At 47.8% G+C, this 23,273-nt stretch overlaps 1 protein-coding gene across 1 annotated transcript; it reads right to left on the reverse strand.

Annotated features, from left to right (window-relative positions):
• Nucleotides 1–20,477: 20,477 nt before the first annotated feature.
• LOC119282145 (F-box/FBD/LRR-repeat protein At1g13570-like) lies at nucleotides 20,478–22,624 on the reverse strand. The gene is made up of 3 exons (XM_037562466.1): nucleotides 21,515–22,624; nucleotides 21,289–21,423; nucleotides 20,478–21,078 (listed from the first exon to the last, which is right to left on the reverse strand). The coding sequence occupies exons 1-3, from the start codon at nucleotides 22,562–22,564 to the stop codon at nucleotides 20,653–20,655; spliced, it is 1,611 nt and encodes a 536-aa protein (XP_037418363.1). The 5' UTR covers nucleotides 22,565–22,624; the 3' UTR covers nucleotides 20,478–20,652.
• Between the last annotated feature and the right edge of the window lie 649 nt (nucleotides 22,625–23,273).

A 23,273-nucleotide genomic window follows, 5' to 3' on the forward strand; every position in this document is an offset into this window, starting at 1 on the left:
TAGGAGGCATGCTTTCATCATAGTAAATTTTCTCATCAAAACTTGGGGGACAAAAAATATCATCTCCATCAAACATAGCTTCCCCAAGCTTGTGGCTTTGCATATCATTAGCATCATGGGCATTCAAGGAATTCATACTAACAACATTGCAATCATGCTCATCATTCACATATTTTATGCCAAGAATTCTATGTAATTCTTCTTCTAGCACTTGAGCACAATTTTCCTTTCCATCATACTCAGGAACGATATTAAAAAGGTGAAGCGCATGTGACAAACTTAACTCCATTTTTTTTTGTAATTTTCTTTTATAAACTAGACTAGTGCTAAAACAAGAAAAAAAAAGATTCGATTGCAAGATCTAAAGATATACCTTCAAGCACTCACCTCGCCAGAAAAGAACTTAGTGACGGAGTGTGAGTACCCTTTACCTAGCCTCCCCGGCAACGGCGCCAGAAAAGAGCTTGATGTCTGATACACAACCTTCTTCTTGTAGACGTTGTTGGGCCTGCAAGTGCATAGGTTGGTAGGACAGTAGAAAATTTCCCTCAAGTGCATGACCTAAGGTTTATCAATCCGTAGGAGGCGTAGGATGAAGATGGTCTCTCTCAAGCAACCCTGCAACCAAATAAGAAAGAGTCTCTTGTGTCCCCAACACACCCAATACAATGGTAAATTGTATAGGTGCACTAGTTCGGCGAAGAGATGGTGATACAAGTGCAATATGGATGGTAGATAAAGGTATTTGTAATCTGAAATAATAAAAACAGCAAGGTAGTGAGCGGTAAAAGTGAGCGTAAACGGTATTGCAATGATAGGAAACAAGGCCTAGGGTTCATACTTTCACTAGTGCAAGTTCTCTCAACAATAATAACATAGATAGATCATATAACAAGCCCTCAACATGCAACAAAGAGTCACTCCAAAGCCACTAATAGAGGAGAACAAACATAGAGATTATGGTAGGGTACGAAACCACCTCAAAGTTATCCTTTCTGTTCTATCTATTCAAGAGTTCGTAGTAAAATAACATAAAGCTATTGTTTCCGCACAATCCATCATAGAGTTCATACTAGAATAACACATTAAGACACAAATCAACCAAAACCCTAATGTCACCTAGGTACTCCATTGTCACCTCAAGTATCCGTGGGCATGATTATACGATATGCATCACACAATCTCAGATTCATCCAACCAACATAAAAGTACTTCAAAGAGTGCCCCAAAGCTACTACCGGAGAGTCAAGAACGTGTGCCAACCCCTATGCATAGGTTCCCAATGTCACGAAACCCGCAAGTTGATCACCAAAACATACATCAAGTGGATCACAAGACATACATCAAGTGTTCTCATAAAAGACTCAATCTGATAAGATAACTTCAAAGGGGGAACTCAATTCATCACAAGAGAGTAGAGGGGGAGAAACATCATAAGATCCAACTACAATAGCAAAGCTCGGGATACATCAAGATCGTGCCATAGAGGGAACACGAGAGAGAACATGAGAGAGAGAGCAAACACATAGCTACTGGTACATACCCTCAGTCCCGAGGGTGAACTACTCCCTCCTCGTCATGGATAGCACCGGGATGATGAAGATGGCCTCCGGTGATGGGATCCACCTCCGACAGGGTGCCGGAACAGGGTCCCGATTGGTTTTTGGTGGATACAGAGGCTTGCGGCAGCGGAACGCCCGATCTAGGTTCTGTTGTGGAAGTTTTTGGGTACGTAATTATATATGGGTGCAGGAAGTACGTCGGTGGAGCTACGGGGGTCCCACGAGGCAGGGGGGCACGCCCAGGGGGGGAGGGGGCGCCCCCCACCCTCGTGAGCACCTCCCGTATCTCCTGACGTGCACTCCAAGTCCATCGGGTGGCTTTCCTTCCAAAAGTAACTTCTCCAGTTGATTTCGTTCTGTTTTGACTCCGTCTGATATTCCTTTTCCTCGAAACACTGAAATAGGCATAAAACAGCTAATCTGGGCTGGGCCTCCGGTTAATAGGTTAGTCCCAAAAATAATATAAAAGTGGATAATAAAGCCCAATATTGCCTAAAACAGTAGATAAAGTAGCATGGAGCAATCAAAAATTATAGATACATTGGAGACGTATCAATGTCCTCCGTCCTGCCGTCCTGGTGGTCTTGGTCTCATTGCACCAAAATGGCAACCTTTGGCTGATTCATCGGGACTCTGCACATGTGGCTTTCCTCCCTTGCACAGAAGAGGAAACATGCGCTCTACGCCCGCCCGGCGCACGCCTGGCCTTGGTCTTCATGGCTCACGTCAGCTGAGCCTCGTGAGCTATCATGCATAGAACTCTCTGCCCCTCAGGAGCCCTCCTAAGGAGGCCAACTTCTTCGGGGGTCTTGGCGTCGTCCGCCTCGCGAGGCTTGGCCCCTCATGAGGGTCTTGTGATGTTGGTGTTGAAGCTGGGCCGTACCCGGTCGTCGATGGAGTCACGTGGTGGGCCGCAGGCAGGAAAGGCTGGATACCCCCCATATCTAGGATGCCGACAGTGGGGTGTGCAAAGGTTCAAGACACATTGCTCAAATCAATGATATTTAGCTCATGCCTTAACTCGCGAAATCTTGCTTCATCCAAGTGCTTCGTGAAAATATCTGCAAGGTTATCATGAGTGTTGACATAGTTGAGCTCGATCTCCCCTCGCCTAATGTGATCCCGGATGAAGTGATACCGAATCTCAATATGCTTCGTCTTGAAGTGTTGCACCGGGTTGGGATAAATCTTGATGGCACTTTCATTGTCACACCAAAGAGGCAATTTGTCACAAATGACACCGTAATCCTTTAAAGTTTGCCTCATCCATATAAGTTGAGCACACCAACTACTGGCGGCCACATACTCTGCTTCGGTGGACGAGAGAGACACACAACTTTTCTTCTTAGAAGACCAACTCACCAAAGAGCAACCAAGAAATTGTAACCCTCTGGAAGTTACTTCCTATCCACTTTGTCTCCCGCCCAATCCGAGTCCGAAAAGCCCACAAGGTTGAAGTTAGCTCCTCTTGGGTAGCATAAGCCAAAGTTTGGGGTATGAGCCAAATATCGAAAGATTTGCTTGACCACCACATAGTGGCTTTCCTTAGGTGCGGCTTGAAACCGTGCACAAATTCCCACACTCAACATGATATCCGGTCTAGATGCACAAAGGTAAAGCAAGGAGCCAATCATGGAACAATATACCTTTTGATCAATGTCAAGTTGGCATTTGACGGGCATTGGAGTGGAAGCCGGGTTGACATCACTTAGTTTGAATCTCTTGAGCATGTCTTGAGTGTATTTGGCTTGGTTGATGAAGGTTCCTTCTCTTCTTTGTTTGATTTCGAACCCAAGAGAGAACTTCAACTCTCCCATCATGGACATCTTGAACTTTGAGGTCATGAGAGCGGCAAACTCCTCATTGAAAGCTTTGTTAGGACAACCAAATATAATATCATCAACATATAGTTGGCATACAAACAACTCCCCTTTGACCTTCTTAGTAAAAAGAGTTGGGTCAATTTTCCTAATTTCAAACCCACGATCTTGCAACAACTCGGTAAGGTGCTCATACCACGCACGTTGGGCTTGTTTAAGGCAATAGAGTGCCTTATAGAGTTGGTACACATGATTGGGGAACTCGGGATCCTCAAACCCCGGGGGTTGTTTGGCATACACCAACTCATTAATAGGACCATTAAGAAAATCACTCTTCACATCCATTTGTTGCAACTTGAAGTTATGATGAGAAGCATAAGCAATCAACAAACTAATAGATTCAAGGCAAGCAATGGGAGCAAAGGTTTCACCGTAGTCGATACCCTCGACTTGGGAGTAGCCTTGTGCTACCAAACGAGCCTTGTTGCGAATGATAATCCCATGAGCATCTTGCTTGTTCTTGAATATCCACTTGGTTCCAATGACATTATGGTTCCCCTTTGGTCTTGGCACCAATCTCCACACCTTGTTGTGCTGGAAGTTGTTGAGTTCTTCATGCATGGCATTAAGCCAATCCGGATCATCGAGTGCCTCATAGACCTTTTGGGGTTCAACACAAGAAACAAATGCGTGATGTTCACAATAGTTTGCTAATTGTCTACGGGTGCTTACCCCCTTTAAGCTTCCAAGCACATTCTTCATGAGCTGATATTTGGTAGTGAGCTTGGACGCAATCTTGGTGGCACGACACTCCAATTCCTCCTCAAGAGAGAGTTGAGGAGCGGAAACTTGATCATCTTGAGCGTCGTATTGAACTTGTTATTGATCTTGAGCTTGCTCTTGATCTTGAACTTTCTCGGTGGTAAGAACTTGACCTTGGGCATCACTTGGTGGATCACCACCATCTTGAGGTTGATCTTGCCCTTGATCTTGTTCATTTGGTTGAGGGCCTTCACTTTGTTCGGAAGCATGTGGGTCTTGAATTGGTGATGGTTCCACTTAAGTGGAACATTGTCCTTCTCCTTCGGCCACAAGGGTTCCTTAATGGGTAGGATATGACCAACACCCATTCTTCTTATGGCCTGGGGAGGAATTTCATCACCTACATCGCAAGTACCACTTTGCTCCACTTGGGAGTCGTTATTCTCGTCAAACTCCATGTTACATGTCTCCTAAATGAGCCCCGTGGACTTGCTGAGGACACGGTAAGCATAAGAGTTTGTAGCATAACCAACAAATATGCCCTCATGAGCTCTAGCCTCAAATTTAGACAAACGAACACCTTTCTTGAGAATGAAACACTTACAACCGAACCTAGAAGTACTTGAGGTTGGGCTTGTTGCCGGTGAGTATCTCATATGGTGTCTTGTTCAAGCCTTTGCGGAGATAGAGCCGATTGGATGCATGACAAGCGGTGTTGATGGTTTCGACCCAAAAGTTGTAAGGAGACTTGAACTCTGCCATCATGGTCCTTGCCGCTTCCATCAACGTCCGGTTCTTCCTCTCCGCTACACCATTTTGTTGAGGGGTATAAGGTGCGGAATATTGATGCTTGATCCCCTCATCACTAAGAAACTTATCCAAGGTGTAATTCTTTAACTCGGTGCCGTTGTCACTTCTTATTGTCAAGATATTTGCATTGTGTTGACGTTGAGCTTCATTTGCAAAGTTGATGACGGTTTGTTGGGTCTCACTCTTCCTCTTGAAGAAATATACCCAAGTGTATCTTGAATAATCATCCACAGTCACCAAGCAATACTTTCTACCCCCAAGACTATCAAAGGATGGAGGCTCAAAGAGATCCAAGTGAAGGAGCTCCAAGGGCCTCTTCGAGTAGATGATAGTCGTGGGAGGGTGAACCTTCTCATGTAGCTTTCCTTTGATACAAGCACTACAAGCACGATCTTTGGCAAAACTAACATTTGTTAGTCCACGGACATGGTCCCCCTTGAGAATACTTTGCAAATATCTCATATTTACGTGGGCGAAATGGCGATGCCAAAGCCATCCTACGTCAACTTTATCCATTAGGCATGTCACGGTCTTAGTGGGTCGCTCCGAAAAGTTAATCACATACAGACCATTCTCGACATGCCCAACAAAGGCTGCTTTAAGAGGCTTTCTCCACAAGAGGGCCACGGTATCAATATCAAAGAAAGTGGCAAAGCCCATGGGTGCAAGTTGACGAACGGAAAGTAAGTTGTATGCAAGGGACTCAACAAGCATGACTTTCTCGATCGTAAGATCATGAGAAATGACATCCTTGCCAAGACCCAATACCTTAGAAGATGAAGCATCACCCCATTCGATATTGGTGGGCATAGATGAAACTTTGTGCATGTTCACCACCAAGTCCTTGCTTCCAGTCATATGATTTGTGGCTCCACTATCGAGCAACCATGATCCCCCACCGGAAGCAAACACCTACAAGAGATCAATGCTTGGTTTTAGGTACCCATTTTGTAATGGGTCCTTTGATGTTAGTAACAAGGGTCTTAGGAGCCCAAATAGACCATTCAATGTACTCATAAGAAGAACCAACAAATTTGGCATAAACATGCCCATCACTAGCACGGCATAACACATAAGAAGGGTTAAAGTCGCCGGCTTTGTTGGAAGGGGTGGCATTGCCCTTCTTGACACCACCACCCTTCACATTGTTCTTCTTCTCCTTAGAAGCACCCTCTCACTCCTTCACAAAAGTTTGCTTGAGAGGAGGAGGTCGTTTGGCCTTGTCATCCTTCTTCTTGTTCTTGGACTTAGGTGCAAACCCAATTCCCTCCTTGCCCACAACTTCCTTTTGATTCCTCAAAAGGTCGTTGAGGTTCTTCTCACCTTGTATGCAAGACACAAGGCCTTTCTCAAGTTGATCCTTCAACTTGGCATTCTCCTCCACAGGATGCACATGCTCACAACACGGGTTAGTAGCATTGCATTATCAATTAAAACCATATGAGGAAATGTGGCTTTCTCCTTGGTTAGCTTCACTTGGAGTTGATAATGAGACTCTTTGAGGCTAGCATGAGCACTCTTCAAGGCCTTGTGAGCCTTGTCAAGTATATCAAACTCCTCCTTGAGTCTAGCATGGTCAACCCCAAGTTTAGCCTTCTCGGAATTGAGCACATGAGATACAACAAGAGCATGATCAAGATCTTTATTTAATTTAGCATGATCATCATTGTGTGACTCCTCAAGAGCCAAACGATGACCACGCTCTTCCTCAAGCGCATTAGAGAGATTCGATATCTCATTGTCATAGTCACGACTATGCTCTTCCATCTTACAGATGGTTTCTTCGTGATCATTGGCTTCACCAAGTTGTTCCAAGAGAGCAACGAAGTGCTTCTTGGATTTACCCTTGAGCTTACTCATAAAAGACTCAAATTCATTTTCCTCCTCCTTCGACCCCTCAATTTTATCAATGCAATCCATCAAGGAGGGATTAGAAGTAATGGTGGTTTTGATGTTGGGGGTTACCTTGTTGGTGACTTTAGCCATGAGGCACTTGGCGGTGATGTTCTCGTTGGGTGAGTTGAAGAGGGACACCTGTGGAGTTGTTGCTATGGCAACGGCGGGACATGGAAACCGTCTCACCGTCTACATCATCCTCATTGTACTCTTCTTGTGCCACTAACCCCTTGGGAGGAGTCTTCTTGGTGAAATTGTTCTTGTTGGGGAAAGACTTGCCTTGTCTTTTCGGATAAGCTTGCCACCATTCTCTTCCCTCTTCTCGTATGGGCATTCCACAACAAAGTGGCTCACATTGCCACAATTATAGCATGTCCTCACACGTTGCTTGCCCTTGGTGCCACTTGAGTTGTTCTTGTTGAAGTTGGGCCTTAAGTTCTTCTTGCTCCAAAATTGTCGTGACGCGAGAGCCATGTCTCATGATAAGCATACTTGGTATCTTCGGGGCAACATTCCTCTTCTTCCTCTTCAACCTCTTCTTCCACACTAGCCTTGGCCTTCAAAGCAAGGTTGGGCTTCTTTGACCGTTGAGAATGCAACACCGCATTGTCGGCGGTCTTGTCCAAGATCCTCATAGAAACAAACTCATCGAACACTTCACTTGAGGACAAGGTATGAAAGTCTGGCCTTTGACGGATGGCAGAGGACATGGCCTTGTGGTAGGGCATCATGGCCTTGAGAAACTTGCGCTTGATCCAATTGTCATCTGTATCCTTGCTCCCATGATCTCGGACTGAGACCGCGAGAGTGGTTAATCTCCGGTAAAGCTCACGAGGTTCTTCATCTTCATTCATCACAAACTCATCGGATTCATCTTGCACCACTTCAAAGTTGGAGCATTGAATGCTTGTGCTTCCCTTGTAAATGGAAACAACATGTTGCCATGCTTCCTTGGCCACGGTGAAAGGTCGGAGGTGTGCAATATCTTCGGGAGGAATAGCTTCTTGGATAATGAAGAGAGCGGACTCGTTGAATTGATGGTCCGTGGCTTCTCTAGGAGTGAAGTTTCTTGGGTCATGCGGGTAGAAACCTTGCTCAATAATTCTCCAAAGATTAGTAGAACTATGATTTAAATGACATTTAAAGCGATACACCCAAGAAGCAAAATCCTCATTTTCACCAGCTTAGGAGGAGGACCAACATGATTCATATGCATGGAGGGAACCGGTCCTCCATAAGTAAGTGGAGGTTCCACATGGGCAAAGATGCCATTCCCACTTCTAGCACTAGTCAAAGGAACTTTGTCACTAGTAGCTTCCCCCCTTGTCGGAGTTAGCATATGTCACCTTATTAGTGGGATCGACCACTTCCAACTGTGCGGTGGATAATTTAAGAACATCAAAAAAATTCTTACGAATGCCTTTGACCTCGGCCATCATGGAGGTTTTCAATATGTCCAAGTCCACATTGAACTCCTCACGAGAGACTGAGGATCCCCCATCGGCCACAGACAAAGTGGGACTCGCACCGGGGTGCTCCTCCACCTCGTCCCTAGTGTCAACCACACTCTTCGGACGACAAAGTCCTTAATAAAGAGACGAGGCTCTGATACAAATTGAAAGGATCGATATAGTTGACTAGAAGGGGGGGTGAATAGGCAACTAACAATTTTTAACTTTTCTTTACCAAATTAAACTTAGCAACAAAGTAGGTTGTCTAGATATGTAACTAGGTGAGCAACCTATATGATGCAACAACAACAAGCACACAAGCAAGCAAGGGATACAACACAATATAATCTTGCACAAGTAAAGGTAAAAGATAACCAAGAGTGGAGTTGGTGGAGACAAGGATGTGTTACCAAAGTTCCTTCCCTTTGAGAGGAAGTACGTCTCCATTGGATCGGTGTGGAGGCACAATGCTCCCCAAGAAGCCACTAGGGCCACCGCATTATCCTCATGCCCTCACACAATGCGAGATGCCGTGATTCCACTATTGGTGCCCTTGAAGGCGGCGACCGGACCTTTACAAAAAGGTTGGGGCTATCCCCACAACTTAATCGGAGACTCCCAACGACACCACGAAGCTTCACCACAATGGAATATGGCTCCGCGGTGACCTCAGCCGTCTAGGGTGCTCAAACACCCAAGAGTAACAAGATCCGCAAGGGATTAGGGGGGAATCAAATTTCTCTTGGTGGAAGTGTAGATTGGGGCCTTCTCAACCAATCTCTAGAAAATCAACAAATTTGATTGGCTAGGGAGAGAGATCGGGCGAAAATGGAGATTTGAGCAACAATGGAGCTTGGGGAGGGAAGAGGTGGTCTTCTTGGGGAAGAAGACCCTCTTTATATAGTGGGGGAAAAGATCCAACCATTACCCACTCACTCGGCCCGCAAGACGCGGTTCTACCGCACACGCTCGCGGTACTACCGCAAGGCGCTACGGTACTACTGCATCTTGTTGCGGTACTACGGCTCGTGCGGTAGAAGCCATGTGAGGTCCAGTTGCACTAGGCAATGAGCGGTAGAACCGCCGGAGCGGTACTACCACGCGCCCCTCCGGTACTACCGCAGGGCAGTGCTCAACTGGGCTGGAAAAGGCACGGACTAAATAAATTACGTATCTGACTACTTCCGCTGAGTTTGGGACGTGCGAAAAATCCGGCACGGTACTACCGCTCGCAGGGAGCGGTACTACCGCGTAGGGGCGGAATTAAAAAAATACTTCCGCACCTACTTCCATGCGCGACAACGTTCTAGGCTAGAGGCAGTTGTACTACCGCTTCCCTGAGCGATACTACCGCAGACCCCTACGGTACTACTTCTTCCTTGAGCAGTACTACCGCACGCCACAGAAACTATAGCACTTGGTAGCCTTCATCTCGCAGAGACAAGGACAAACGGACGGTGCTCCAATGAAGCAAAGGAAAGGTGGTGCAAAGTAACAGATGTGTACGTGTTGATTCCACCCTAACCTTTTCAAAGCGAACCCCTTCTTAATAGTATGACTTTCCTACGACTCAAATCCAAGAAAAGAAACGTAGAGAACCGCCTTCTTCGATAGGCTCCGAGGGGCAACGAACTCTTGTGCCTAGACATGAGATATTTGAAATGCTCAATGCACACGATTAGTCCGCAAATGCACTGTCATCAATCACCAAAACCACATAGGGAGAAATATGCCCTTACGAGGAAGGTGAACGGGTGAGTAATGTTTGCTCTAAATTTTATGTAGGTGGGTCCCATGGATAGAAGTAGTGTGGATGAGTGGATGAACTCAACACCAACTCAAATCTTTAGAAGTACAATTAAGGAAATGTGTGGCCTTGTGTTGATAGTTGGAATTACACATTGATGGATTGTGTGTGCTGTTTTTTGTAGCAACAGAGAAACGGAATGCTTTGTTTGCAAGATAGGTAACCTAAATTATAATTTAGATATAAGTGAGGACGCAACAAAAAGTTTGGATTTTGCTGGACACGTCAAGTATTGTTGTACAATATTTCGTTTTCCAGATGCATCTCTTTATGCTAATAAATATACATGCCAACCTGGATTAAAAAATAAAGAAATGTGTGGCCTTGTGTTTAATCATTTATATCATTTTTATTTGGGCTAACTTATTAATCCAGTACCAAAGACCAGTTTCTGTTTTCTAGTGTTTTTGGGCGCTTCAGGAATTTTTCAGGAAGGAAAGTATGGAATTTTCCAGATACACCTCCTTTTTCTAATAAAACTATAGGCCTATCTGGATTCAAAATTAAAGAAATATGTGGCCTTATGTTGATAGTTGCAACTACACACCGATGGATTGTGTGTGTTGTTTTTTTGGCAGAGACAGAGAAAATCGAATTCTTTGTTTGCAAACGGGTAACCTAAATTGTAGTTTACACTAGCAAGATGCCCGTGCTACGCTACGAAACGACATGAAAAGTAGTTTATCTCATTCTGGTATTAAAAACATCCAATCAAAATCTTCTAAAGTTACACAAGGAACAACTGATTATTTATTTGTTTGTTTCCTTATCATATTTATTAATGAACATTTTTAGTAATGCTACTATACGCAACATTGTTGGACTTTGCCAAGTAAGATGAAACACTAATGATATGTTTGCTCTATATTTTATTTAGGTTGGTCCCATGGATAGAAGGAGGAGGAAGGTGAATGGGTGAGTACTTTTTGCTTTATATTTTTTAGGTGTGTCCCATGGATAGAAGGAGTGTGGATGGGTGAGTGAACTCAGCACCAACTCAAATCTTTAGAAATAGAAAAGATATAAGTGCCGCGCAAAAAAGGTATGGATTTTGCTTCGAGCTGCTTCGAGACGTCCATTGTATTTGTTATGCAATATTTTGTTTTCTAGATGCATCTCCTTTTTTTATAGTAAAACTATAGGCCATTCTGGATTCAAAATTAAAGAAATGTGTGGCCTTGTGTTGATAGTTTAGAACTACACGCGGATGGATTGTGTGTGTTGTTTTTTTCTGGTAGAGACAGAGAAAAACCGAATTCTTTGTTTACAAGATGGGTAACGTAAATTGTAGTTTAGATATAAGTGTGGACCCAACAAAAAGTACGGATTTTGCTTTGAGCTGCTTGGAGACGTTGTATATTTGTACTTGGAGAAGTTCGACTATTGAAAAAAAGAAAATACACCATATATTTTGGAGCGAAACGAGGATAAAAGCTAAATCATAGTTTGGATATAAGTGCTGACGCGACAAAAAGTAAGGATTTTGCTTCGAGCAGCTTGAAGACGTCAAGTGTTGCTATGCAATATTTTGTTTTGCAGATGCATATCTCCTTTTTTTCTAATATAAAACTATAGACCAATCTGTATTTAAAATTAAAGAAATGTGTGGCCTTGTGTTTAATCATTTATATCATGTTTATTTGGGCTAACATGTTAATCCAGTGCCAAAAGCCAGTTTTATGTTTTCTAGTGTTTTTGGGCATTGCAGGAATTTTTCAGAAAGGAAAGTATAGAATAATTTCCAGATGCATCTCATTTTTATCTAATATAAAACAATAGTCAAATCTGGATTCAAAATTAAAGAAATGTGTGTTGATAGTTTGGAACTACACACCGATGGATTGTGTGTTGTTTTTTCTGGTAGAGACAGCAAAAAACAAATTCATTGTTTGCAAGACGGGTAACCTAAATTGTACAGTTTGGATATAAGTGCCGACGCAACAAAAAAGTACAGATTTTGCTTCGAGCTGCTTGGAGACGTCCATTGACCTTGTATATCTTGACTTGGAGAAGCTGGACTATTGAGGAAAATAAAATAAACCATATATTTTTGGAGCGGGGCGAGGATAAAAGCTACGTATGATTGTTGATTTTTTTTAGAAGGGAGAAAGGAAAAGGAAAAAAAGGTCCACTGTATATAAATTTTCTTTGGGGGCTAGTATATTGATATGGAGTGCTCCTACAACCGCCGACTCAGTAGGAAGGAAGGAGCAGCAGAGGCGGCTGGCCGGGCACCTCTCCCCCTTTCACCCGGGCGGACTGCAATCTCCGACTCCGACTCCGGTCGCCACTAAGCCTCCCCTTCCGCCTCTTAAATCCATCCACATACACCCCCTAAGACAAGACAGATCGATCGACTAGCGCACTGAAGCTTTAAGAAGGCAATAAAATCGATCTGAGAACTGAGATGAAGAGCTCCAAGACGACGGAGACCTTGAAAGCGGTCGATCTGGGACTGGGATCCATGGACGCAAGTGAGGAGGAGGAATCCGACTCAAGTGAGGAGGAGGAAGTCGACGGAGGTGAGCACTGGATGGACAGCGACAGCGAGAAGGAGGCCATACAGTGGCCCCCGACTCCTCCTGCATATGGCTATCCCGACGACGGCCAGCGGCAGCCCTTCGTCCTCATCGACCAATTCGCCTACCTTGCCGACCGCGACAACGCCACCACCGCCACCACCACCGCCGAGTTCCCTGCAATGGGCTCCATACTCAAGGGCCCCATCAAGGTCACCTTCTGCCCCGTCGCTCCCCCGCTCGTCTCTTACCTGTGTTTCCACGCCACCGACATGGACCACACCATGTTCCCCGTCCAGCCCAAAATCTTGACCACAGAGACCGACGGCGGCCTCCTTGTCCTAAGGGCCGTCGTCGGTACCCATCCTTCCGATTCCGTCTTGCTCAGCAAACGAGAATACTTCGTCTACGACGCCCGCGCCGCCAAGCTCCACCACCTCCCCCACCCCGGCCGCCAACACGAATTCGACGAGTACACACTTGCCATCGTGCGCAACTGCAGCCAACACTGCAAACGCACCACCACCACCCACCACGACAGCGGTGGCTTAGCCCTCCGCCCCTGCCACGCCGCCCTACGCCACCATGGCCATGGCCTTGGCCTTGGCCGCCATGGCCATGGCCAGGAGCACCACCATGACTGCACCTACGTCGTTGCCGCACAAGCTCTTGAGTTCGGAGATCCCGAAACTTCTCACCTCTGCTTGTACCACTCTGATACCAAGACCTGAAGCAAGAAGCCGGTGGTGGTCAACTCATATCCACCCCTCCACGAAACATCCAAGACGCTCAACATAGGAGGAGACAGAGGCACCGTGGCCTGGGTCGATCTATGGCGGGGCATCATCTTCTGCGACGTCCTCGACGAACAACCCAAGCTCCGCTGCCTGGAGCTGCCCAAGCCCATCATGCCCATAAAGGAAATTGGTTGTGGGGATCCAAGGTCTGTTCGGGACATTGCCGTCGTTGGTAACTTCATCAAGTTTGTCGACATGCATGTTCACTTCGACAGCTACCATAAAACCTCCCATCACTGGAAGGCCGTCACATGGAGCGTCAGGACCAGCAGCTTCTCCCCTACAGATTGGGTCATGGGTCACCGCATTAAATCAACCCGTCTACGCCCTCAATCAGCGCTGGATAAGCTGATGGTCGATGCTGGCAATGGCATCAAGGCTCCCCTCCCAACCTTGTCGACTCTTCATGTTGGCCTGCCCAGCCTCAGCCTGCAGGATGATGACATTGTTTACTTCCTCGCCAAGATTGACTACCGCCAGAGCCGCCACACAGCATGGGTGCTTGCTCTTGACACGAGGAACAAGACTGTTAAGGAAGTGGACCTGTTTGACGCCAAGAGGACTCTTGGTTTAGGCAGGGGCTACGAGGCAAGCAGGATCTCCGCGTATCTCAAACCTGCTCTAGGTAACTCTTTTTCACCACTGGTCTGTTACTCGCAGCACATGCTAAATTACTACATTATAATGCTGTTTTTCTTGGTATCATCATCATATCACACCCACACAGATAGTGTAGGGTTGTGGGTGGATAATCTGAATCCAACCGAACTAACATTTCCTAGGCCATGGTACCATTCATCTCAAGACAGGTCTGGTAGACGCTCTTGGCACTGCTGATTTGGGAAGAACCCAGCGAGGTTTTAGGGCATCTCCAGCCGTTGGCCCCCCAGGAGGGGCAAAAAATCGCCCCCTGGGGGCGCAGCGGCGTTAAACCGCGCACTGGGGGCGTGATGCCCCCCAGTCGCGGCGCCCACGGTTAGTCAAAAAAGTCAAACACGGCGCAAAAACGACTCAAATTTAACGCAAACATCGGCGAGTTCGTTCAAACTTAAACATATTTTACAAAAAAAGAAAAAAAACTACCGCGGGCTACCCCCGCCATCTCCCTCGCCGCCCGCCGTCTCCCTCGCCACCCGCCCACGCGGTTCTACATGCCGAGGAGGCGGTAGAACCGCGTGTAGTCACCGCCGTCGTCGTCATCATCGTCGTCGTCGTCGTCGCCGCCTCCGCCGTCCCTGCTGCATCCCTCCCTCGGTTGGCGCGGCGGGTTGGACGGTCCGGGGGCGTCGTCGTCGTCGTCGTCGCTGTCGAGGACCACGACGCCATGCTCGTCCTCGCGCCCACGCTTGCGGGCGGCGATCTCCTCCAGGGCCCGGCGCTGCCGGACCATCTCGTCGCGGAGGTAGTCGTCCCGTGCCCACCGCATGGCGTCCTCGTCGGAGAAGCCGCGCCGGGCTATCTCCTCGTACTCCGCAGGGAGGACGGGCTCCGGCTTGGGCTCGGCGAGGACGAAGCGGCCGGTGGGTGGAGAGGCGTTGGCGCCGCCGGAGCTGCGGGTGCGCGCGCTGACCGGCGTGTCCTGGGGCTCCGGCTTAACGGGGCGGAGGCAGGGCGAGCCGTCGGACGAGGAGGAGGACCCCCCGGTCTCCATGCGCCTCGGGGTCCAGGAGCTTCCCCGGCGGCGTGAGAAGGAAGGGGGAGCGGGGTACTCGAGGCGCGGCGTGTTGCCGCCCTCGATGTACTCGAGGATGGCCTCCAACATGCGCCCGGGCACGCCCCACCACAGACGCCGGCCGGCGGCGTTGAGCCTGCCGGAGGGCACAACGTCGTTGGTGGCCTCGAGCTACTCGGCCTGACGGCGGCGGAAGTAAGGTTCCCAGAGCGGGCTGTCAGGGGCGTACCGTGGCCCCTCCCTCGCCGCACGCGGCAGGTTCGAGCGGATGCGTGCGATCTCCGCACGCCGCGCCGCGCCGGTCGGTACCGGGGGCACCGGCACGCCGCCCGCGCTGATCCTCCACGCCCCGGGCACCCGCATGTCCGGCGGGACCGGGTACTCGGCCTCGTAAAGTAGGCGAGCCTCGTCTTTATGAAGATGGCGGCGGCCGAAGCCGTTCGCCGCCGCGCCGTCGCCTGGGAAGCGCTCGGCCATGGGTGTGAACTGGGGACGGCGAAAGAGAGGAGAGAAGAGGGAGGAACGACGGCGGCGGGAGAGTGTGAGTCGCCGAGTGCGCCGGGGCGCTTCATATATAGGCCAAGGCGCGCATGTCACCGTGTGTACGCGTGGCGGGCGAGGAAGGGCGAGGGACGCGCGTCGTCCGGTCTTCACTGCGCCGCCCGTGAGGCATCAATGGTGCAGGCTGACCGGCGCGGCAGCGCGGCAGCTTTGGCATTGATTCGTCGCGGGAAACGAGGCGATGAGGACGACGAAGGGCAAAGAAGAGAGCCGTGTCGCTGACGTAGCGGGCCCGCGGCTTTTTCGCGCCAAAACAGTTCGCCTGGCGCCCCCGGGCGCCCCCCAGCGCGCCGGGTTCGGGCTGGGTCCGCCGGCGCTGTTTTCGGCCCAAGCCGGCGAAAATCAGGCTCCTGGGGCGCGACTGGGCCGTTTTTTCGGCGCCGGCGCGAAAAAAACTCCTGAGAAGGCCTTCCTGGGGGCGCGGCTAGAGATGCCCTTAAACACATTATATAGGTGTAGCAATGAGATTGGACCTGGTATGCAGCCAGTACGCAAGTCAAACGCCAGCAGTGTGGGATGCTAACAGTGTAATTCTCACCAGAACAATTCACACTTCTCTGACATAGTAGCATAATTTCGAGGCTTGCTTCGGTAAAACAAGAGCTTGGAAATCATAATGAGTTGCAGTAGTACTGGGTTCCTGTTCGTATGGCTGGTTGGCCGGTACGCAAATCATCCAGTAACCTCGTGCTGGGTAATATTTTGATCAACCGACTTCCGTAACTGAAGCAAATTAGAATCGGTTGCGTAGATCTACTAATTTAATCATGATTGCCGGGCTTTTTCCAGGGGAATCAGGAATTCAGGATTAGTGTTGACCACTGGAAGTACAAAAATACCCTTTTTTTTATACTCCTTCCGATCCATATTAATTGTCGCTGATTCGTACTGAATCAGCGACAATTAATATGGATCGGAGGGAGTAGTTGCTTTGAGATTCGGATATTTTATAGTTACATGCTTATCAAATTTGGTCTTTTTTCACTAGTCTTTCTGCTTGGAAATGTATAAAATATCAGTTATATTTGTGCTAGTTGTCTACGGATCAGTTACTCTTACCCAAACTATTACTGAAGACACGTGGAATTTGATATGACAGATCCAATGAGAATACCGAAACGATCAGAGATGCCGTTGCTGAAAGCACCTAGCAAGAAGCGTGCTGGAGATGACGCCATGTGATTATATTTGGGAAGGAGCTAGCATGAGGTTGCACAAGAGCTGTTTGACCTGAGAATTGTGCCGAGTATCAATGGAGAGTGTAGTGGATTATCATGTTTCAAAGTTAATGTCTAGTCTTCTTTTGCATGCCTTCTGTTTATTTTAGGATTATGGATTATTATGGATACTCTAAGGACCCCTCTAGACCCTGTCCCTTTGTTTTATTCATCTCATCTATATTGTCTCACCGCCCACTCGATCACTAGTTATTATATGAGCTGTATTAAGACTATGTATGAACTATGTTATGTCACCTGTACCCACCTTCTGTTTCGGTTGCTCGCGGTTACCTTTCGTTAGCATCATAACCTGTGGAGTTGTCTGAGTATTGTTTTTGGCAGCTGTTCTCTCAGTGACGCAAAACCTCCATTTCGGGTGGGAAGGCAGGTGCATGAGCTATGCAGGAAGGTTTTATTGTGGTATCAGCATTGTTTGTTTGTGCTAACACTGTTTTATTTTCTGTCAGAATTGGTTAGCCGCTTTTTTATTTACTAGAAGCAGACGCGCGCGTTGCTGCGCCGTTTTCTTTGTAGCGTTTTACATTGACCATCCACTCATTGAACTGTTACACGATGATATGTCAAAAAATATTTGTCTCGGATGACAGTATCCGTCGGTTGCACTCTTTTTTGTCCTGAATATTGGTTATATATATGTGTGTATTGGGAACAATTATATTGCCTGATCGTATCATAAAACTATATACATTATCTTCCAGGGCGGTCTAAAAGCAATCACACAATTATAAGAGAGCAAATATTGACTCTTCACGTGGCCCATCTTACTTTGGAATTACTTGACAAACAATGCGGCAATTACTTTGCAGTAAAAATGTGTGAGAGATGCATGATATTGGTTAACTGTAACTATACAAACCTGCAATAAAAATTGTGCTTCGCTAAATTATGATCAAAGGAAAAATTGCTACTCTACTCTCTTTTCTGGGATATCACCTCTCACAACCAAGCTTTAGGCAACTCAAACAAAAGACCATTATCACCATGCCATAGAAGACAACTGACCAAAATACTCCTTTTGGTAATATATATAGACATTGATGCCGTCAGGAGGACAGAATACTAAATAGTTACTGAGTTGCTAAGGCTGATCTAGAATATGATCAAAAGCAGCATTAATACAGTTAATTAATCTGCTGAACTAGAATATGATCAATAGAAAATTTCAACAACAATAAAAATACAGATCTCTTAATAAAATTGAGAAAAGAAAACAGTTAATTAATCTGCTGGAAATTTAGGATTGATTAGCACACAATGTTGCAGAAACATACTGGTGAAATAGTAACCATGCAAAGAATCATGGAAAAACAACTATTGTCAGGATCGTAAGGCTAACAATTAATTGCATAGCTAGTAGTAGTAGTAGTAGCCATCGATTAACAGCTTCTTGTCAACCTGCAAGTAGACGTGGTGAATCTGCTCGTCAGACAGACGGTTCGCGTCCGACGGGCCTCTCTTCATCTTCTGGAGTAGACAGACAGTTGGGGAGCGTCATCTCCCCAAGCAGGCCCTCCAGACATAACACGAAACAATTATAATGGAATAACTATTTCCATACCAACTGGACCCTTAAAACATTCAGGGTATCGTGTCCAGTGGTGTGTAGAAAAAGGGATTTTCGCATGAATAATGCCACAGTTACCTCAAGCGATAGACTTATAAATTTTGCAGAGTATCCAGTCAACTGCACCCCCCTAGAATGTTACCACTGGAGCTCTCATGTAAAAATAAAATGGCCACATATATCTACTTTGTGGTAATCACTGATATGCAAATTTGCAACACAATGAAAATAGTACTCCCTCTGTTCCTCAATATAAGTCAGTTTGCTCTTTTGTCCCGAGCACAGTGTGTGTGGAACACATGGATTGCGCAGAAGTACTTTTGAAGTAGCACAGACCAAGCTGGAAAAATGAAGGCAGCAAGTGCACTGCAATTGAAGCGGCATACAATCAATCAAGTGTACTACCTGACAGCTTATCGATCCGATTCAGCTTCGATTTAACGAGGAGATAGAATCCATGAGTTGAATTTAATCTGTTGTGGTTCAATATTTTCGTAGACCAGCTGAACCTGTCCAGCTTGCCTCTGGCATCCAGATCATGACCTTGTGCTTGCTATTATTGCTAGTTATTCCCTCCATCCTTGTTCCGGAGATCTTATTTCAATTCCATTCCAATACTTTTTTTCACATAGACTTCATGAAGAATTAGTAGGTAACTACGTTATAATATTTGGTTTGAACTTCATTCTCTTCTTCAGTGATTAACCATGTAAGCTTTCACTGATTTCATAGCAAACATTTCAACGAAATCTCATTGTTTTGAGTAAGAAAAACATGTTTGTACAAATTTCAGTCATTTATACAGGTCTTGCAAATAAGTTCAACCATGTTTATACAAACTTGGTTGGCATACCTGGATCGACTGACGAGAAGACAGAGATCATCTCTTCTCCACCTGTCCGACTTCCAGAAGCGTTTGGCGCGCCATCGGCGCCAGGCCTCGTTGCAACCCAATCAGTAATCTGTGTGCATCAGCAAGGCCCTCACACCTGCCTCCTACACTAAATGCGTTCATGCTCTCCTGAACTGTGCTCTGGAAAATTTGGGATGCAAGAAACCAAATGGTTTTCAACGGGGGTTCTCTTGCCATTTGCACACTTCGCTCCATAAAATGTAAGACTCCCTCCGTCCCAAAATGTGAGACCAGCTTGGAGTACTACTCCTCTGCCTCCTATCTTTCTGAAAATAGTGATATCCATATTTTGTTATATACTCCCTCCTATCTTTCTGAAAATAGTGATATCCATATTTTATTATATACGTATTGATGTATGAGGTGCAGCTGGATTGATGAATCTTGAGTGTAGAGGCACCCTGCATAGCTTCACTCCACAGCTTGGGTGCTGACGAATAACTGTGAAATTGCTCCCGTTTGGATGATTTTAAACTTGTAATGCTACCCCTGAACGTACGTCAGTTTCAGATTGGATTGGTCACAAATTCCTTTCGGACTGTAAAAAGAAAAACTCAGGGCTTCAAACAACACAACACCCAGCTAACAAACAAGAATAGATCAGCCAACACAGCGCCCGATTGATCAAAATGACTGTTAGCTATAGAAAAACAGGGGCAGACATAATGACCGTCAGCTATACATAAACAGTAATAACGGCTAAGCTAACAGTGAACCAGGGACAGTCATCTTTGTGTTGTGCTCTGTTGATCTATATCAAAGCTGAACGTACAACTCCATAATGTCATGCCGGCAGGTCCATCAGGCACATCAACGCCTGCACTGCATGGGAGCTCAACAGCCAAAACTCCGGCTTGCGGCGGCCTCTTTGCACCTGGAATCCCGCCCCGGGCCAATGACCGTCAGCCAGCGTGGCACCGGGAAGGGACTCCTCCCAGTAGCATTGCGGGGGCGGACATAATCTGGCAACCAAGTCTTTCGAGCTGAAACCAACCCAATGCATAGCAAAATAATTCATGCTAACTGCAACAACTGCCAAGAGTGAAAACATAGTGAACTCATGCTAACTGCAACAACTGCAAAACATAGTCAAGTTGCACTTGGACAAACTAGAAACAACATACCAGTTGCGCACTAGAGTACCACATAGCATCCCACATACAAACTTTACTTGGCGCAAACAAGCTCCCCAAATAGCTTCTTTTAGCTGCTGCCAGGTCCTTACGACAACACAAAGCCTAGCTATAGGCACCACTAGTCTTGTCATAGACCTAGTACTAATTAACTTGCAGAGACCCTTTCTGCTTCATATAGTCCTCGAGGTCAAAAGGGTCAGCAAACTCGAAATCAGAAGCTAGCTCGTGGGAGTAAACTGGACCTCCAGCGTCCTCGCGTCCGCTCCTGAATATCTCTAGTTTGCAAGCTTTGTTGTTCCACTTTGCGCTCATCAGAGGCATCAATTTGGCGTCCGCATTACCCACCGAGGACGAGGAGAAACACTTGCTGGACACCACAACCACCATCCGCTCCAGCACCCGCCCTCTCTCCGCGATGAACTTGAGGAAAGCAACCTCGCTTCTCGACCCCTGGAACTCATAGAAGAACACCTTCTTCACGCTCTGCACGATGCATTTGATGGGACCGCCCTCCTGCCAGAACTTGAGATTCACCTTGCCAGTGGACTCTTCAGATATGGGAGGGGACTGCAAGCAAATGAAATCAAACAGTGCATACATAGTTTGATGTTAGACAAATAATCTGTGAGTACTGCATATCATGCAGCAGCAGCAGCTGGCCAGCGATAGTACAACTAATCTAATACACAGTTCTGACCATGCTAGATATAACATAGCAACTAGTATTGCAAAATTGCCAATGCAGCAACTGTATCTCATGAAGTTGACCAAATTTACATGGACATGGAGCGTCTCCAGGTTGGGGAAGCATCTGAGAAAGCCAGGCACTTTCTTGACAACATTGCGGACACCAAACTGCACCCCTATGCCCAAAATCTTGACAGTAGGGACAATGTTCTCCCTGCTCCTAGCCTGCAATGCACCGAGGACAGATGAACTAATTCAGATCACAGATATTAATTGGCACAGAACAGCTACACATGCAAATTAAATTAGTATCTACCACGAGATCGGCGTTATCCACCACCAACTGTTGCTCTCCTGGCAGAAGATATCCCAGCACACGCAGATTAGGTGCACGCCCAATCTTGATCTCAGAGCGCTCCATGGTGGACTTCATCCCCCCCTCGCCAACAGTTTCGCACTGCAAGAGCCTCTCCAGGCGAGGTGCATCCACCACGTCGATGTACTCCAAGTAGGTGAAGGCCAGCTGAAGGCACCGCAGGCTGTGGCTAACGAGTCGGAGGCGCACTCCGGTCTGGCTCCACATGATGAGGAGGAACTCAAGGACTGGGCTTCTTTCGAGCATGAATGCCAGATCACGGTCCTCCATGACAGTCATGCATAGGCCGAGCTCCCGGAGGTTGGGGAAGCTGGCGCCGCGCGGCACGGCCGTGGTGTCCGGAAGTGTCCAGACGCCGAGATAGAGGCGGGTGAGGGAGGCGCAGCTGAAGAGCGTGGCGGGGAGGCGCAGGTCAATCGGCCAAGGGCGGTTCACAAAGACGAGATCTTTGACCCCCTTGGCGACGAGGGTGTCGATCCAGCGCGCCATCTCGCCTCGGTGCTCGTCCATGTTGCTGCAGGTGAGGTGGACGAAGCGGAAGGGGCCCGGGTGCGCCGCGAGGGCGCTGGACACCGATGCGGTGACGGCTCGGGGAGAGGGAGCGCCGATGATGAACGGGCCGGACGCGCCGCCGTCTGGAAGCATATGGCTGTCGACAAGTGTAAGGGGCGCCGAGCGCCAGAGCGGGCGCCAGCGTGAGGCGAGGGCGGCGGTGCGCGCGGCGTCCTTGGCGGGGAGGCGGGAGATGATGTTGCGGAGGAGCACGTCGGGGAGGCGGCTGATGCGGTCGACGCCGTCGGGGACCCACGACGCGCCGGCGAGCGAGAGGGGTGCGGCGGGGGAGACGGGTGGGTCCGGGAGGTACTTGTACACGAAGTGGAGCATCATGTTTGAGCCGAGGTCCAGCGTCGCAGGGTCCTGGCCGTCGCGCTCCAAGGAGGCGAGCATATCGCTCCTGGAGGTGCCGAGGATAACCTGCGGGTCGTCCATGGCCGCCGGTGGAGGGGATGACGGCGAGGGTTTGGGGAGAGGAGGGGTGAGGAATGATTGGGGAATGGAGGCGCTCTTCTCAGTGGTGAGATGTTGGGCCAAATGTCGGCAGTACTAGTGTCTCTCCTCGGCCCATAGAATAGCTTTTTCTCACTTCGAACTATACCTGCCCATCCCTCAGGCTGGGCCGGGCCCGACACAGAAAACCCAGGCCCAGCCCGGCCTGGGCATCAGGCCTAGAAAATCAGGCCCAAGCCTGGCCCGCACGTGTAAAAGACCGTTGGGCCTCGAACCAGGCCCCTTCAATAAATTGCTAAAATGACGGGCCCAGGCCCAAGCCTAGCCCGGCCTTTGGGCTCAAAATCTAGGATCCGGCCCGAGTGAATCGTTGGGTCGGGCTTTTTCGGGCCGGGCTGCCCATGGCCAGGACTACTTTGAAATACTTCCTTCTTAAATAAGTGGTCATCCTTGTGTAAAGTTAATAAATAAGTGGTCATGCTTGTGTTAAAAAACGTGGTCATCCAGTGCTTGGAAAAAATTACCCTCTCAGTCGGCGATCTCGCATCGTTGACATGAGTTTTCGTAGCAATTCTCTACCAGATCGCTACCCTCTTTCACGAGTGATGGGGGGGAGTAGTGGCGGAGCTACATTGTCCAATCTGGGCGGGCTAGTACAAATAAAACCCACTTTATTTCCTCTCATGGGCCC

The sequence above is a fragment of the Triticum dicoccoides genome, chromosome 3B (genome assembly GCF_002162155.2).
Source record: "Triticum dicoccoides isolate Atlit2015 ecotype Zavitan chromosome 3B, WEW_v2.0, whole genome shotgun sequence".
NCBI lineage: Eukaryota > Viridiplantae > Streptophyta > Magnoliopsida > Poales > Poaceae > Triticum > Triticum dicoccoides.